Source organism: Crinia signifera, chromosome 6 (genome assembly GCF_055691185.1).
Source record: "Crinia signifera chromosome 6, ASM5569118v1, whole genome shotgun sequence".
NCBI classification, from domain to species: domain Eukaryota; kingdom Metazoa; phylum Chordata; class Amphibia; order Anura; family Myobatrachidae; genus Crinia; species Crinia signifera.
The window spans coordinates 254,993,989-255,011,775 of NC_139222.1; the positions used below are offsets into that span (position 1 = coordinate 254,993,989).

The following is a 17,787-nucleotide window of genomic DNA, read 5'->3' on the forward strand; positions in this document are numbered from 1 at the left end:
CAACACAGGTGATGGCAATCATACATTAAGAGAAATGTCCAGGAGCGGAGCATTGTGTCCCTCCTGGGATGGGTCATGTTGGGAGGTATGTGAGTAGCAGTTTCCACTCTGATCTTGCAGGGTAAGTACCTGATTATGAGCAGCTGGGACTGTACCTGGGAACTGCTATTTAGGTTAAGCTCCCTAGCATGTCTGTGATGGTGTATCCCTGCATATCTGCTCTTGCTTCAGCCATTCCTGCATTCCGGAGGAATTATCTGTAGTCTGCTCCTACATTGGCTAGTTTCAAGATTCCTTGGTATGTCTGTATTCCTGTGTCTATGTTAAATCTGGATTTTCCTTCTATATTTCATCATTGTCGGCACTCTGGACTTTTTAACTGTATTTAAGCATCATCATATGTTGTTACCTGGCACAAGCTACCCAGTTCATGCCTGTTTCAGTATCCACCGTTCCAATAACAATCAATTGCAGTATCCAGTAGTGATGAGCTTGTCAGGATATCTGAAATCCGGATGCTACTGAACGTCAGGGATCTGAACTGCAATCTGAGCGCCATTCGGCATTTGTCACCAAGCTTGGATTGCAGAACGATGCAAAATGTCATCATCCCGGCATCATAATCTCACGAGATTCGATCGCAACATAAGTCCTCCGCTACCTGCTGCCATTTTCATTCCGGCATTGGAGAGGGTTGAGGGAGGTTGTGTCTCTGGGAAGCTGGCATGGGGTGGTGACCAGGTCGTAGTGGTGGTGTCCTGTGCAGTCCAGTGCTATGTCCTGTGTTGTCTAGTGCTGGTGTCCTGTGCTACTGTATAAGTCCAATGCAGTAGTGCTGCCGCCAAGTCCAGTGGTACAGCCGACAGCTGTATAAGTCCAATGACAGTCCAGTTGTACTGCTGTTAAGTGCAGGGGCACGTCTGTGGTTTAGGGGTACAATCTCCTGTGCCACATAGTATTATAGCTCCAGAAAGATAATTGGGAACAAAAATTTGGAGGATAAAATAGTGAAAGAACAAGAACCACTTCCTCCTAGTGCTGAAGCTGCTGTCACTACACATGACAGAGAACATGAAATACCACCAACGTCGTCTGCTAAGACCAATGCCCAATGTCATTGTAGAGGGCATGTAAAATTAAAAAGTCCAAAATTCAGTAACACTAAGAAAAAAGAAAAAATGCTTGCCAATATGCCATTTACTACACTGAGTGGCAAGGAACGGCTAAGGCCCTGGCCTATGTTCATGACTAGTGGTTCAGCTTCACATGATGATCTAAGCCCTCGTCCTCCTCCTGCTAGAGAATTTAGGAGGGTTAAGCTGTCATCAAAAACATAGCAAACAACTGTGCATTCTAAAGACATGGTATCACAAATTCCCAAGGAAAGTTCAAAGGTGTTGGTGGTTGTGATGCCTGACCTTTCCATCACTGTACGGGAAGAGGTGGCTGCTTCCACCATTTTCACGCCCTCTGCATATGCTGGAAGGATCACTTACAGTCCAGTTCTTGATTTTGAGATTGGAGGTGTCAATGGTGTACACCAGGAGCAGGATATTGATGTAGCAAGACAAAAGTCCGTTGCCATGCCTGGGCCGAAGACCAAAAAATCCACATCTTTGGTCTGGAATTATTTTTATCCAGATCCGGACAATTGTCTCGCCATATGTAGCTAATGTAACGCTGCAATAAGCAGGGGCAAGACCTCTTGCCACCTAGGGACATCCTCGCTTATGCGTCATCTGAAGTTCGTTCATACAGATGGAGCCGGCCTTAACTTTGCAGGGCTGGCATTTCTATTGCCAGCCCCGCCAGTGGCCGGCACCCGCCAGGGGCACGCGAGCGCATGAGACGCGCGCCCCGGACCTTGTCCTGGGTCACCGTCGCCTCCCCTGACGCCTCCTGCGGTGCCCCTCGCAGCCCTGCCATCCACCCTAACCCTGCCCATCTCCCTAAAGCAGAGATGGGCAGGGACCCGCATTTCCACCGTCAAGACACTGGGACGCGTGTGCATGTGAGACGCACGCGCGTCCCAGTCTCTGTCGCCAGTGCTCGCCAGCGCAAGGGGTCTGGCGAGCGCCAGCCAAAGATGAGACATGCTCCATCTGTAAGTCACTGTTTAGTTCAGAAACTTTGGCTAGGACAATAAGCAGTCCAGGGGCACCTAAATCCCTTGATCCTGTTGTATCCATGGGCTTTATTCTGGTTGATTCAGTAGGATGCAAATTTTTCGGACAGGAACCGAGCGTTCTTAGCCCCGCATTCTGTACGGATCGCTCACACCGTCCGAATGCGGTAAGACGCCGACCAAACGGACCGCGAGGGGATTTTTCATGTGAACACCTCCTCCATCTCTGGGAACCTCCCCATCATTCGATGGTCCAGACCACTCGGGTATTTCTCCGTGCAAAATCAGGGATATGGGTGGGCAGCTGGCATCTGGCTATGTCATATGTCCGCCCCCCACACGTGCGTCACGGCCGCATTACCATACGTACGACCGGCGTTTTCATGGGAATGCCCATGAAACGCCGGGCGTACGCATATGTTAATGAGCCCAAACAGCCCTTCACGCCCCACTCCACCCCCTGTTCGGAGTGTTCCAACCGATCGTTTTCTTACAGAATTCACGCCGTATTCGGATGTGCGCGGCGTTCGCACATGCGCAGATACACCTCTGCACATGCGCAAACACCAAACATCGGCCTTCCTAATGCACGCGGACAGAACCCCACCAACCAGAATAAGGCCCCATGTGTCTGAAAACCACACCAGCAAGTCACTCCTCATCAATTTCCTCCTCTATCTGGATCGGAGGTAGTTCTGCAGGCCATGTCACCGGCATGACTGACTCCTCTTCTGTCAGGAATTCCTCCAGAATATCCTGCAGTGCTACACCTACTGCTGCTGCTACTGTTGCTGCTGGGAGTCATTCATCATCCCAAAGGGGAAGTCGGAACACCGCTACATCTTTCACTAAGAAATTGACCACCCAACAGTCGTTTGAGATGAGGACGAAGAGCGACAGCAGTCAACCTATGGCAAAATGGATAACTGTGGCCTTGACAGCTATGTTGGTGTTAGACGTGTGTCCAGTGTCCGCCATCAGTGGAGTGGGCTTTAAATGATTGATGGAGGTTTTGTGTCCCGGTTCAAATATCATCTAGATTCCACTTCACTTAGAATTTGACTGCAGATAAGAACCACTTGGCCCATCTAGTCTGCCCCTTTTTTAAACATGTTACCTCAAACCATATTTGATCCTTTTTTTGGTAAGAATATCAATATGCCTATCCCAAGCATGTTTAAATTGTACTACTGTATTTGCCTCTACCACCTCTGATGGGAGGCTATTCCACTTCCACTCCTGAAAAATGAAGATGAACCCACTGTCCCCTTAACCACGGACATGTGGACAAGTGGAACAGGGGCAAACTGACTGTGACAGCCCACTGGGTAGATGCATTGCCCTCCGCAGCATCAGCATCATCGAAATGCCAGCTCCTTCCAAGGCAGGCTACACTGTGTATCACTGGTTTTGGTAAGAGGCACAATGCTGACAACCTCTTAGAGAAAGTGGGGGAAATCATTGTGCAATGGTTTACCCCACTTAGACTCTGCCACATTGTGCGGGCATTACATATTGGCAATTTCCAACATGTGCCATGTTTTGCCCACCTAATAAATTTGGTTGGGCAGCATTTTCTTAAAAGTGACAGGGGCATGCAGGAGATGCTTGCAGTGTTCTGCAAAATTGCGTGACACTTTCACCATTCTGCCACTGCCTGCCAAAGACTGGAGCATCATCAAAAACTTCTGAACCTGCCCTGCCATCACCTCAAACAAGAGGTTGTGAAGTGCTGGAACTCCACCCTCTAGGATGGAGGAGCATCAAAATGCCATTCAAGCCTACACAGCCACCTATGACATAGGCAAAGGAGCAGGGATGCACCGTACTCATGCGCAGTGGAGACTGATCACCATGTTGTGCAAGGTTCTCCATTCGATCTTGCCACACGTGAAGTCAGTTCCGACACTGCCAGCTTGAGTCAGGTGATTCCCCTGATCAGGCTGCTGCAGAAACAGCTGGAGAAAGTGGAGGAGCTAAAGTGTTGCGATTTGACAAAGCATGTAGCTCTTGTGGATGAAGCCCTTTATATGCTTTGCCAGGATACGAGGGTGGTCAAGTCTATTAAAGTCAGAGGAATACACTCATCAGGCTCATCAGCAAGGTCCACTAGCTGGAGGGACACCTCCACAGATAGAGACACATTTGGACTACAGAGATATTAATAGCAGAGAGGCCACAATACTCCCAATCTGCGTTGTGGAGTAGGAGTATTTTAAAAGCAAGTTACAGTAAAAGCCTTAGAGACCAGCAGGTCTACATCACCATCTTGTGGTGTATACCAGTAAGTGCTATTGCCTTGTCTGTTTTTATTTATTCAGGACATTACCCAACCAAATTTCTACCCCTTTCCCTAACCAAAGAGGACTGTTATTCTATGTTTCATATCCACTGTGCAGCAACTGAGGAGAGGCCTCCAATGAACTCCAAAACCCCTGTGCACAGGTCTGTCCTAGGGACAGTGTTTATTGATAGGAAACTGGGTACCCAGTAGCATAATAATGTTTACAGTAAAGTAGTATTGTTGTTGTGGTCTCAAATTGCACTGTGATTTATATAGAATGACATCATTATTGCCTTATATTTATATGAATTGATAGCCTTAATTGCGTTAACTGGTATTATAGTTAATTAAACCAGTAGAGTATCTTTGGAACACTCCTTTGGCGACACGGCTGGTCCATACAAGAGTGCTAACCGCTTGTTAGTATAATTTATCTCACGACGGCCCCTTGATTGGGCCCACTAAGCTAGTGTTGACCAGCTGCACCAAAAAGGAGATAGTCACTACAGTCGAACTGCTGAACTGGTTTATTGTTTTATAACTGGTTGGTTAGATTCTGTCACAGAATGCGTGTGTTTACACGCCCAGGCGTGCCTTCTCCTATTGTATTGAATTTACTGAATTCTGTGAAGGTTCAACCTTTTCGTGTAATACGTGCAATAGGTAGCCCTGTCTGCTACCTGACCTCAGGTATCTCACTTTTTTACCAATAAACACCTTTAAACCGTTTACTCAGCTTGGTTCTTGCCTCCGCTTCAGAGAAAACGAGAAGAAAGAAGCAACCAGCTCCTCCGAGTACAAGGTAAAAGGGATTACTGGCTTGTTCATCCCTGTTTCGTAGTAAAACTTTGTCAGAGGGCAAAGTTTTACTACGAAACGTGTTAGGGCGGGGCCTGTGACGTCCACTTCGTACTGTTGCCTGGCTCACTCCCCAACTGCTGTTCCCGTTTGGTCTCCTGACACGCTGCCTTCATCCACGGTGATTCCAGCGGGGGTTCGTGGTCTCCGGCGGTGCCCCGGCGTGGTGGTAGGAGTTTTGCCTGGCTTTCAAAATTGAACATATCTTGTGGTACCCAGCCAACAGTGTTGATTGATTTGGTACGGGTACTTTGTTGCCTCATGCTTGGTACTGCTTTTTACCTTTAAATAAATATCATCTTCTATGCACTATGGAGCGCCCCTCCTGTTCTTTCTTCTAACAGATGCTCTTTCCTCTCGTGAGTCCCGGGAGTCTTTGGAGGAGGCCGCAGTCCATATCTTGGACTTAGTGCTGCAAGCTACAGTGTGGACCCTGTTTAGCCCTTTCAGCTGGTGTGGGACCTTTTAATTAGCACCGCACATCATTCACCTGCCCTTGTCATATATATATATATATCCAAGCCAAAGCAATTTGCACACTACCAGTAAACACCAGGGCGGGTGCTCAAAAAACCATGTAGAAAGTTTGTAGATGGACAATTAGAGGCTGGCACACCATTGCAAAAAAAGAGAAGTCTTTATAGTGAAAAAAGATGAAATCATTTTGCAGCAAGCGAAAGTATAATACAACCGTCCATACATCATGGTGAAACGGGATACATCACTGCAAACAAATCAGTCAGGCTCAACAGCTGTTTCGGCACGTGGTTGCCGTCGTCAGGAGCACAATTGACTGAACCTCAGTGCGCATATAAATAGTGTCACTAATTGTGTCTTTAATGAATAAATCAGCCCACCTGTGCAAAGACAGATCTGTCTTTGCACAGGTGGGCTGATTTATTCATTAAAGACACAATTAGTGACACTATTTATATGCGCACTGAGGTTCAGTCTATTGTGCTCCTGACGACGGCAACCACGTGCCGAAACAGCTGTTGAGCCTGACTGATTTGTTTGCAGTGATGTATCCCGTTTCACCATGATGTATGGACGGTTGTATTATACTTTCGCTTGCTGCAAAATGATTTCATCTTTTTTCACTATAAAGACTTCTCTTTTTTTGCAATGGTGTGCCAGCCTCTAATTGTCCATCTATATATATCTCCTATATATTTGGCTACATCTGTCACTCAAAGTGGGTGTCTGTGTCTATAACGCTCTGTTCCTGGACTTTCCTCTTAATGTGTGATTGCCTTCATCTGTGCTGAACACCTTTCTGAGAAATTAACCTGTTTAAAACAGGTGATGGCAATCATACATTAAGGGGAAGTCTAGAAACAGAGCATTGTGTCCCTCCTGGAGAGGGTCATGTTGGGAGGTATGTGACAGAGAACCAGCCCAGTGAGCCCACAGACAGTGCCAGACACCCACTGCCTTCCCATGTTGCCCAGCACTGCTACTCCACAGCCACCAGGTGAGCGCCCCCCTCCCGCGATTTGCGGCAAAACCTCCCCCCCCCGCGCGCCCCCCCTCCCGCGATTTGCGGCAAAAACACCCGCTCCCCCGCGACCCCCCCTACCGCGATTTGCAGCAAAAACAACCCCGCGACCCCCCCTCTCGCGATTCGCTGCAAAAAGAACCCCCCCACGACCCCTCCCGCAATTCGCGGCATAACCACCCCCCCGCGACCTCCCTCCCGCGATTCGCGGCAAAAAGACCCCCCCCGCGACCCCCCCTTGCACGATTGGCGGCACCCCCCGCGACCCCCCTCCCGCGATTCGCGGCACACCCCCCCCGCCCCCCGCAATTCGCAGCAGCCCCAGGATTAAATGGCACATGCAAAACACTGGCACGGCTATGGTCGACAATGAAAAAAGGTTGACATGAGTTTTTGAAGATTTATTTCATTTTTTGAATGTTTTCATATTCATTGTCATGTGTCAACATGGACACCAATGAAGTGGCACACTTATGTCAACATTTACATGTGTTGACCTTTCTGTGTTGATTTTTTCTTGTGGCGATTCGCGTCACACCCCCCCGCAACCCCCCCTCCCGCGATTCGCGCCACCCCCCGTGACCCCCAACCTCCCGCAATTCGCGGCAACCCCCCACCGGAACCCCTGTGAACCCCGCCCTCCCGCGATTCGCGGCACCCAACCCTGCGACCCCCCCTCCCGCAATTCGCGGCACCCCCCGTGATTCGCGGCAGCTCCAGAATTAAATTGCACATGGAAAACACTGACATGGCTATGGTCGACAATGAAAAAGGTTGACATGAGTTTTTGAAGTTTTTTTTTTCATTTTTTGAATATTTTCATATTCATTCTCATGTGTCGACATGGACACCAATGAAGTGCCACACTTATGTCAACATTTACATGTGTTGACCTTTCTGTGTTGATTTTTTCTTGTGGCGATTTGCGTCCCCCCCCCCCCAACAGCCCCCCCCACAACCCCCACTCCCGCGATTCACGGCACACACACACACACCTCCCCCGCGATTCTCGGCACCCCACCGCGTGACCCCCCCTCCCGTGATTCACGGCACACCCCCGCGACCCCCCCTCCCATGATTCGCCGCAACCCCCGCCCCGTAACACCCCTCCCGTGATTCGCGGCACCCACCCCCGCGACCCCCCCTCCCGCAATTCGCGGCACCCCCCGTGATTCGCGGCAGCTCCAGAATTAAATTGCACATGGAAAACACTGACATGGCTATGGTCGACAATGAAAAAGGTTGACATGAGTTTTTGAAGTTTTTTTTTTTCATTTTTTGAATGTTTTCATATTCATTCTCATGTGTCGACATGGACACCAATGAAGTGCCACACTTATGTCAACATTTACATGTGTTGACCTTTCTGTGTTGATTTTTTCTTGTGGCGATTCACGTCACCCCCCCCCCCCCCCGCAACCCCCACTCCCGCGATTCACGGCACACACACCCCCCCCTGCGATTCTCGGCACCCCACCCCGTGACCCCCCCTCCTGTGATTCACGGCACACCCCCCGCGACCCCCCCTACCATGATTCGCCGCAACCCCCGCCCCCGTAACCCCCCTCCCGCGATTTGCGGCACCCACCCCGCGACCCCCCTCCCGCGATTCTCTGCAATCCCTCCCCTCCCGCGATTTGCAGCATCCACCCCCCCACAACCCCCCCTCCTGCAATTCGCGGCACCCCCCGCGACCCCCCCTCCTGCAATTCGCGGCACCCTCCGCGACCCCCCCTCCCGCGATTCGCGGACACCTAAGTTACAATACAGGGCATCTTTCATACAATTCTAACCATATTTCTCATATACAAATGTTCACAAATTAAGGGGGCGCAGCCCCTTACGACGGTGTGAAGAGCGCCCGTAGGGCGCGATGAATCACCTAGTATATATATATATATATATATTACACACACAGTCACAAACAGGTGCCAACCATTACATCCACCTATAAGAGGGTATGCTAGTTGGCATGTTTGTTGGTGACAGCTTCCTTCCCTCTTGTGCCAGACATATAACAAGTTCAGCACATGGTTGCTGTCTGCAGTGTAGCTCAGTTCCTCAGGAAGGGGAGGGCATTAGTGGGTAAGGCTTTTGATGACCCTGAGCATCAACAGACCTGGAGTACAAAGCCTGTACAGCTGAGGGGCAGGGCTTAGTGCAGCTCAATGCACTTTGCCAGCATGGGGATGAGGTTTTACACAGCCAAGAGAGCAGTGGCGTGCGGTGGGGTGAGGCCCAGCATTCCCTGTCATACTAGAGAATATGCCAGTGTTTTGAATTGATAAAGTATGTCAAAAATACAAATAATTTATAAAAAAAAATCTTATTTTTATTATTCTAATCATTTTTATAGTCAAAACTCTGGAGTAAAAAGTCTATGACAGGTGAGGCAGTGCCTCACCTGGCTACCTTTTCTGTGCATCTCTTATCAAAACTCAGCGAATCTCCAGCAGTGTACACTGCTGCACATGTGTGTAATGCTGGCATGTATCCCATGGCTCATATATTGTGTGCATATCTGGCTCTGGTACTTGCCAGGGACACCTCAGCCATTTACCTCACCACACGTCCCTGCAAGAGAGGCAGAGCTTTGATGTACTTTTGGACAGCTCTGGGGTGAAAAGAAATTGCAATGATCGGAGTGGTGGAGCCTGGGGCTGAGCCTCACCGGTAGATGAATCGGCAGGTTTTCAGTTTGCTGTTAGTGGCAGTGACAGGAAAAAAAAGTGTTTTATTCTTGTCAACCCAATCTGAAATGCACTGCAGGGGATCATATGGGCCTATTTCAATGGGAGGCCTGGAGATGCAGCTCCACCAGGCCCATTGTTAATCCATCCCTTCATTAGTTAGTAGACAAAAGGGCTATGAGCACAACAGCAATTTTTGATGACATTAACCAAGGAAGGTGGGAGTTTAAGGGGGGCTTGTAGAACAATAAAGGTGCACATTCACGGTTCAATGGTGCTGTGCGATGCGATGTACGCTCCTACGGGCATCCTATCGCACAGCACATAAAGTCTCTGCAACCCATGCATTTTGAACTAGGTCCCGATTGCATCGCACGCAAATCGCATGCAATGCGATCTAGTTCAAAACGCATGGGAATAATTGTACTGTGTATGGGCACCTTAAGAATGTTCTTTGAGAAAGCTAAAAGCCTAAGAGGTCCATGATAAATACATATGTGAAATTTAGTATGAAATATAAATAGCAAAGGGTTACCTGGTGCCAGACCCCTGAAGAAACACTTGCTAGGGACAGTGAATTTTTATTATTACCTGTGAGTGCCGATGTAACCAACATCAAGGGCAGTTATCCTGGTCTATCGCCACTAGGGGCTTCCTAGTTTTGACACCTTATAATAACTACAATAAATTTGTATTTATCTAATAAACTTTATCGCACAACAAATCCACACACAAAATGACACTGTGTATTGTTTATTGAATGCTGCATTACAAGAAACAGTTATATGCTGTATGCTACTTGTGGATAGACTATATGTATTGGTTGTTTCAGGGGACACATTATGTGATGTTTTCAGATGCTGATTCTTTATTCGTGAGATTCTTCTTTTTCAAATCCTGTGACAGAAAGAGTTAAATCATAAGTATAATGTTAAAAAAGGGCACAATACATTGGCAAAGATGTGCGGAGCCGTGTTTTTGTTTTAAATCATCATCTTGTTTTTTTTTTTTTGCAAATCCACCCTGTTTTGGGTTTGGTTTTGGATCTTAAAATGGATATACATTATAAGGTTATTTTTTTAATCTGACTGGTTGGTAGGAAAATCTGGTAATTCCTGGGAGCAAATGACAATTGACCATCTGCTCCCAAACATGGAAAACAGACAAAAATGGTCATTCAGACAATTTGGTTGAAGCATGTTTTTGTACATTTCCTAGCTTTTGGGCGCAAATAGTTGGTAGTTATTTGTTCACAGACATTACCAGATTTTTGCTCTGACCAGCCAGATTGGAAAGATAATCTTATAGTATGTATCCATCTTAAGTTTCTGAAAAATTGAGAAATCTTGGGGAAAACAGTGAAAATCATGTAACTTACATGTATTTTTATTACTACAGTATTATTTCTAGTAAATTACTCCCACCTCACCATACAGTACACTCTCTTGTGTGAAATATCACCTGAAATAATAAGAGAGAGGGACATACATGCGACCCAAACCCAAAATTCAGTTTCTACATCTAAGTTTTGAACACGAGGTAAGACCTGACTCGGGATCCGGTTCACTCAGCTCCCCAAAGTGATCTGAGCGGGGACTCCGTTTTACTCAGATCCCCTAAATTTTGGTAAATTCAGATTTTTTTTTTTACTTTGTCACTTTGTGACAGGGATGATCACAATAGCAAATCTAAGTTATAGACAATCCTTGGAAGAAACACCTCTTGGACTGAGAAATGCTGGAGTCATAGCAGTGGCCTTTCACTGGGAGAGATACATGCAGGCGTCAGTGCTAATATAAAAGCATTGTAACATCACAAATACTATTTACAAGTCATATATTCAGTTTATTGTTTTTATATACAAAAAAGGGGCTTATTTGTTTTATTTTTGCAGCATATCCATCCAAATAAAAAGCATTTTTGGTGGATACAAGCTAACATCGAGTATTAGCCCCAATGTATGAAGGAGGAATTTCAGCAGATATCTCCAAATATGCCAGAGCCCCTCCGATTCTCAGAGCAGCCACAGCTCCTAATGGTTTCTATGGAGGCTGCAAAGCTGTAAGGTTTACCAAGCATTGAGTTTGGCCCCAACAACTAACATCATCTGAAGATGGCATTAGCCCCTGTAGCATATGGGTAACATGCTACAGAAAATGCTAGGAGATGGTTCCTCCAAAACCCTCGCTGTATGGCCTCTGCACATGTATGGTCAGTAGGCCACACATACACAGTAGTGCTGTGTGGTCCAATTACCAAAGTGAAGTAATACCAATGTGATCACCCCTAGCACATGGGATGTCTCCTTTCCTTTTCAAGTCCCTGTCCCCTCATGTATATATACAGTAACCACATTAAATTGAAATTTTTTGTATTGCCACAAATATAAATATACAGAGGGGTCTGAAACCCAAATATTTATAAACATGTTTCTTAGGCATAAATGTAATGGAGCGCAAGCTGCTAGACAGAAGTTGTTGGTAGATAGGTCCTGATTCAGCAAAGGATTCTAACCTGCATCTCCGATGGCAGGAGGATTGTGCAATGTGCAATCCCCCATCTGCAAGTCCGCTTGCAGATTCCTCAAGCCACAGCATGATTGACATTCACAGTTCTCCCACATTGGAGATCACTGAATCAGGACCTACTGTATGTACCAACATCTTCTCTCTAGCAGCCAGCTGATCACACACAGAGCAACCTTACATCCTTTTGCCATTCTGAAGCACCATTATAGCATAATACCCAATTACAGAGGGTATTGGGAGAAGGGACGATGGCATCAGGGCTAACAGTATTTCCCCGGACTAACCTATTAGCAGTGGGGAAACACTGCTGCTAATAGGATAGCACCCTTATTGGAAATCTTCAGCTGCCAAACATCAACATACTGGTATAGCCAATAATAAGTGTTTTGGGAATCACAATCACTGGTGAATTCTGTTTTAACTCACTGTGAAAATTACACATCTCTAAAACCATCTTCAGTACAGGTGAAATCACTAAATTGAAATACTTCAAGAGTGTCCTTACTTGCATTGCAGGGAGAGTTATATTCTTCTACATCGTGTACTTCTAGAACAGAAAACACAAGACATTATACCTGATCAATGGATGAACTTGTTAGTGGATTTGTACATTCATAATACTGACGTTCAGAATCTCAACATAGAACGAATGCGGTCATACAATATGTCAACATCCACAAGACTATGGCCCTTATTCTGATTGATGCGTACTTTTCCGCATACTTTCGGATAGCGTCTTTACGGCGTCTGCGCATGCGTGGAGAACGCAACGCGCATGTGCCACGCATTGACTCCGTACCTGTTCGGGCAAATCCCGTACAAAACTGTGCACCGCAATCAGTCTGGAAATATGGGCGTATTATGGGCGTCATGCGGAATGAGACATGGGCGTAGTTTCAAAGTGGGAAAAACTGGGAGGAAACATGGGCGGACACGGGGGAGTACACTTATGTTGGGGGGCGTGCATTCGGATAGCACTCCGAATGCACGCGACCAAAACCGATAGAAATGTGCGGTGTCCATAAGTCAAGTATTGCTTTGCGGAAACCACTCGGTCTTGCGGTAGGCGAACGGAACGCCTAATGACTACAAGCATTAACACCTGAACCCAATACAATCGACTCCTTTACTCATTACTCACTAATAGGACGCTTGTCAGTGCTTTAATTGAAACCATTGCTGCTTCAAGGAACCTTTACTAAACACACACATATGCTGTACTTGTCCCACACTTTTAAACTGCTAAGAATGGACATCACTGAATATTAATCCTATCAATACACATGTGTATTCTACATGTACTAATTAAAACACACAATTTTGGTAAAGTAAAGAAATTTATTTAAATACATTTCACAGACAATGAAACTGTGAAGCAATAAAAAAAAAAAAAAAAAATAATACCAAAAACCATGGCAGGAATGTACCAAAATAACTTATAATCCAAAATAAATATAATTGCACACATTCATAGCCACAGCAGAATCATTTGGAACACAAAGGGACTTAGCAACATCACTTCAAGTACAGCTGACAGTAATGGCAGGCAAAAGAGGGCAACAGGGGAACCAAAAATGACATATGAAGCAAGGGCTCATCTGGTTACCCTCAGCACGTGATTGGACACAAGAAGCTGACACACACAGCACAATGAAAGAGTTGGGACCACATAACGGTGGAGATTAATGCAGCCACAAGTTCATTTGCGAGCACGTTTGCCCTTGGTAGGCTCCTTGGCCTGTGCAGCAGCTCTTCGGCCACGGACAGATGCTGGGGCAGGTGGAGCAGATGCTGGTGAGGGGGTGGATGTTCTACCCCTCCTGCCAGCAGGGAGTGTTGCAGGTGGTAATGCACCAGAAACAGATGACATTAGGACCCTATTGCTGTTAACTAGCTCCACCATAAGCTCATTATGGTGGAGGAGGAGATCATTTTGACGCGTGGCTTGCTCGGCCAGCACCTGAGCACTTGCAGCCATGGCCTGATGCGCCTCAGCCATGGACTGCATGCTCACAGCGATGGACTGCTGGGTGCTGACCAAGCTCGCCATGATCTCCTCGGTCCTACGCATCTGTTCTGATGCCAACTCTCCCTGCTGGTTAATGTCCCCAAGCATCTGGGCCAAGCTGGCATAATCGGCTTGGGCCGATGGCTGCTGCTGCACACGCCTACCACTGGGGCCAGGTGGCACGGACTCCTCCACCTCCTGAGAAGACTCTTCACCAAGCAGTGGGGTGTCTGTTGAAAATGATAAACACAATTAGGACACATTCTAAGATAATTACTTGCACAAGCTTATGGCATGACAAATATTTACCTTCCAGAAAAGACGCAAACACTTCAGCTGGGGCCTCGCTATCCATCGTGCTCACCCCCCTGACCTCCTCAACTGCTACACAGCTCTCGGCCATCAACTCCAGGGGGGTGAACTCTAGCCCTGATGGCATGGGCCCGGCCCCAGATCTCTGGCTGTGTTCCCACCGCTTGGTCATCTTCCTCTTCAGGTTGGTTTTGAAGTCGTGCCACCTGCAATGTAAGTTGACATATTAATACATGTCACTCCAGATGCTTGATGTTGCAGCCATTGCTCTGTGCTACATATTACGACATGTGCTTCATGTCAAAAACATGACATTACATTCAACTATGATATCAACCGTTACAATACACATTCACACTCACCCTACTCTAACTCTCAACTAAATAACATGGCAATCATGTCTGTGTATCGTACCAACCTCACCGGCCATTTGCCAAATCCATCTGAGCATGAATTCAAACATTACTTGTCTATTACTGGGCACATGTATCACAAAACAACTTGCCTCTTCTTGACATGCTCCGCCTCACGAACTTGTGGCGCCACTTCATTAATCTCTGCCGTTATGTCTTCCCAAATCTTCCATCTGCGTGTGTGTGTCAGCCTCTCCGGTGGACACTCAATCCAATCACGTGCTCGCGGAACCAGGATGGCAAGCTCCTGTGCTTCATATGCCTTATTTCGGGAACTTGGTTCCTCTGTTGGCCTCTTTTTCCCCTTGCCACGTCCATGCCCACACCCACTGGCACGTGGCGCTGTACTTGAAGTGCTGCCCATGGTAGTATCTTGTGAAGTCCCCGGTTGTGTTCCAAATGATTCTGCTGAGGCTGCATATGAGGCAGCTGCAGGTTGCCCTGCTGTAGAAGGGCCAGGTGCAGGTTGCCCTGCTGGAGAAGGGCCAGGTGCAGGTTGCCCTGCTGGAGAAGGGCCAGGTGCAGGTTGCCCTGCTGGAGAAGGGCCAGCAGCCTCAGCATTTCCCACTGGCTGCCTGTGCAGTGGCACATAGGAGGTGCTGGAGTCCATCCTGTCAAAAAGTAGCTGCAACTCTTGGTCCACCTCTGATTGGGATCCAGACATGTTAGCAGCAACTTTGTCACATTCTAATACACCTTTATATACTGTTTGTGTATCCTGTTTGGCGTACATCAGCGGCAGCTGCGTTCCGTGCGCGAGCGTAACGGCCGCCTGCGTACGGCGCGGTTTTTTCGCGCCGCATACGTTGCGGAAATTCCATTGTGTAAAACCTGGCGAAACTTCTACATGAAATATTGGTCACCAATTCTAACATTGCATAGAATCTTCGGATACACCTGTGACTATCGCACAATATACATGCTATTTGGTAGCATGACATGACATTTGGTTCATGACTACTGTGGTATTGTTCAGTTTGATTGCAATCTAAAAGTAGCCCAATCCCTTAGAAAATCCAGGCCACAAGTCATGCAATACTCATCACTACTGTTATAGACAACACATGTGAGAGGCCTATAAATAGTGAATTGCTGCTAGAATCATTTGTCTCCAGATCTGTACTTGTCAGGGTCTAAGGTAAGCTCTTCCATGGTCCTTGTAGATATGATATCCATTAACAATGTAAGTGTATGAATGTATGCACCATTGCCTCACTGACTACAGATTGTTGGGCCAGCAAAGTGTTTGTAGCATTATTGCAACATGTCACATGTTCACTATTTCACTCACAGGTCTTAAACCTGTGTGTGTCCATCTATTGCAGGACAACATGTCCCAGCAATAGGTGAAATGTGTCAGAGTACATGATGTCGGCAACAAATGCAGACACCTTTGATACTCAAGTAGTGTTTAGTAGTTCGATGTTGTAAGCATCTGTGTGTTTAGGACGGTGTGTATTGAGTTCATATTATTGTTACATCATTATAGAGTCAAATGGATCTTCGCAATTTGACGGGGCGGCCATCTATTGTACGTATTGAAGCCTACAAATCTATTTGTTGTCGGATATGGCCATTATGTGCATAGGTGCATCATTATTTATGTTCATTTCTTTATAGGTTGCTGAAGCAATGATGGCATTCATGGAAAGGAGGCTAAGGGCACTTGCGGCTCTCCCCACTCGTCGCCCAAGGAGGCCAGGACGTGCTAGAATCTATCGCACACGGGTGACTCTGTTTGATATGCCCGATGATGAGGTACTTACTAGGTACCGGTTACCGCCACATGTCATTCTGGATCTGCTCTCGTTAATTGAGAGTGATCTGGAACCTCTTCACGGGATCACGACAGCAATTCCGCCTCACACACAGCTGCTGGCGGTGTTGCATTTCTGCGCCTCAGGATCATTCCAACAAGTAGTGGCAGTACTTGCTGGAATATCTCAGCCGGCCTTCTGCCGAATCCTGAGGCGTGTGACGTCGGCCATGTTTAGGCGCAAGGGGCACTTCATGGCCATGACATTTGCCACTGAGACCCTGCGCAGAAGCCAGCAGGCCTTCCATCAAATTGCTGGCTTCCCTAATGTGATAGGGGCTGTGGATGGCACCCATGTACCATTTGTGCCTCCATCTCGAAGTGAGAAGATATATAGGAACCGAAAATTGTTCCACTCACTGAACGTGATGGTGGTATGTGGCCCATCCATGGAAATTCTCGCCTTCAACTCGAAGTTTCCCGGAAGTGCCCATGACTCTCATGTCATCCGACAAACCGGGATTTGGCAAAGACTACAAGAGCTGGAAGGCCGTGATGCGTGGGTTCTGGGTGACTCCGGTTACCCATGTACGCCCTGGCTACTTACGCCGTACAGCTACCCAGCACCAGGCCCACAGGAGGCATTCAATCGGGCGCATGTTGCCACCAGGCAAGTGGTGGAGCGCTCAATTGGCCTTTTAAAGGGTCGATTTAGAGTGCTCCACCGCACTGGTGGTGACTTACAGTATGCGCCTAAAATGGTGTCGAGGATCGTGGGCCTGTGTGTATTTTTCCATAACATTGCTGTGCGGCGTGAGATACCCTTTGATGAGTGGGAGGTTCCATCTGAGCCGCAAGATCCGCCCATGCGCCCATCCCGCGCCCCTGAATGCCGGAGGGGATACCAGCTGCGGGACTCTGTGGCGCAAAGATTCTTCAGGTACATTTTATATAGTTGACCAGAACACACCAATTGTTGTAAAAATCACCCCTTCAAATAAGTACAGTGTGTTAGTTGTCAGTCTTACAAAACGACAATTAGCCAGCCTGCCCTCCTAATGGCCAAGAAATAGGAGATATTTATCATATGTGCTTAGTTTTGGTGGAAGTACAATATAGGTGGTCATTATTATACCTTGTGCAAGGGATCTTATGTGTTTGTTATATCTTCATTCTTGTAGTTGATACTATCACTGATGTCTGGTGAGTACATTGATTTATTCTGTAATGTGGTGGTGACTTTTTTCGGTGTTGATGTATGATTTGTTTGCATATATATATATATATATATATATATATATATATATATATGATA

At 47.0% G+C, this 17,787-nt stretch overlaps 1 protein-coding gene across 1 annotated transcript in view; it reads right to left on the reverse strand.

The window, feature by feature from the left end:
- Positions 1-10,192: 10,192 nt before the first annotated feature.
- The window catches only part of LOC146009764 (alpha-2-macroglobulin-like), a 78,089-nt gene continuing 70,494 nt past the window's right edge, over positions 10,193-17,787 (reverse strand). The window contains exon 16 of the mRNA XM_083150224.1: positions 10,193-10,352. Coding sequence (XP_083006350.1) covers positions 10,296-10,352 — 57 coding nt within the window. The 3' untranslated portion in view covers positions 10,193-10,295. The remainder of the gene's footprint in view (positions 10,353-17,787) is intronic.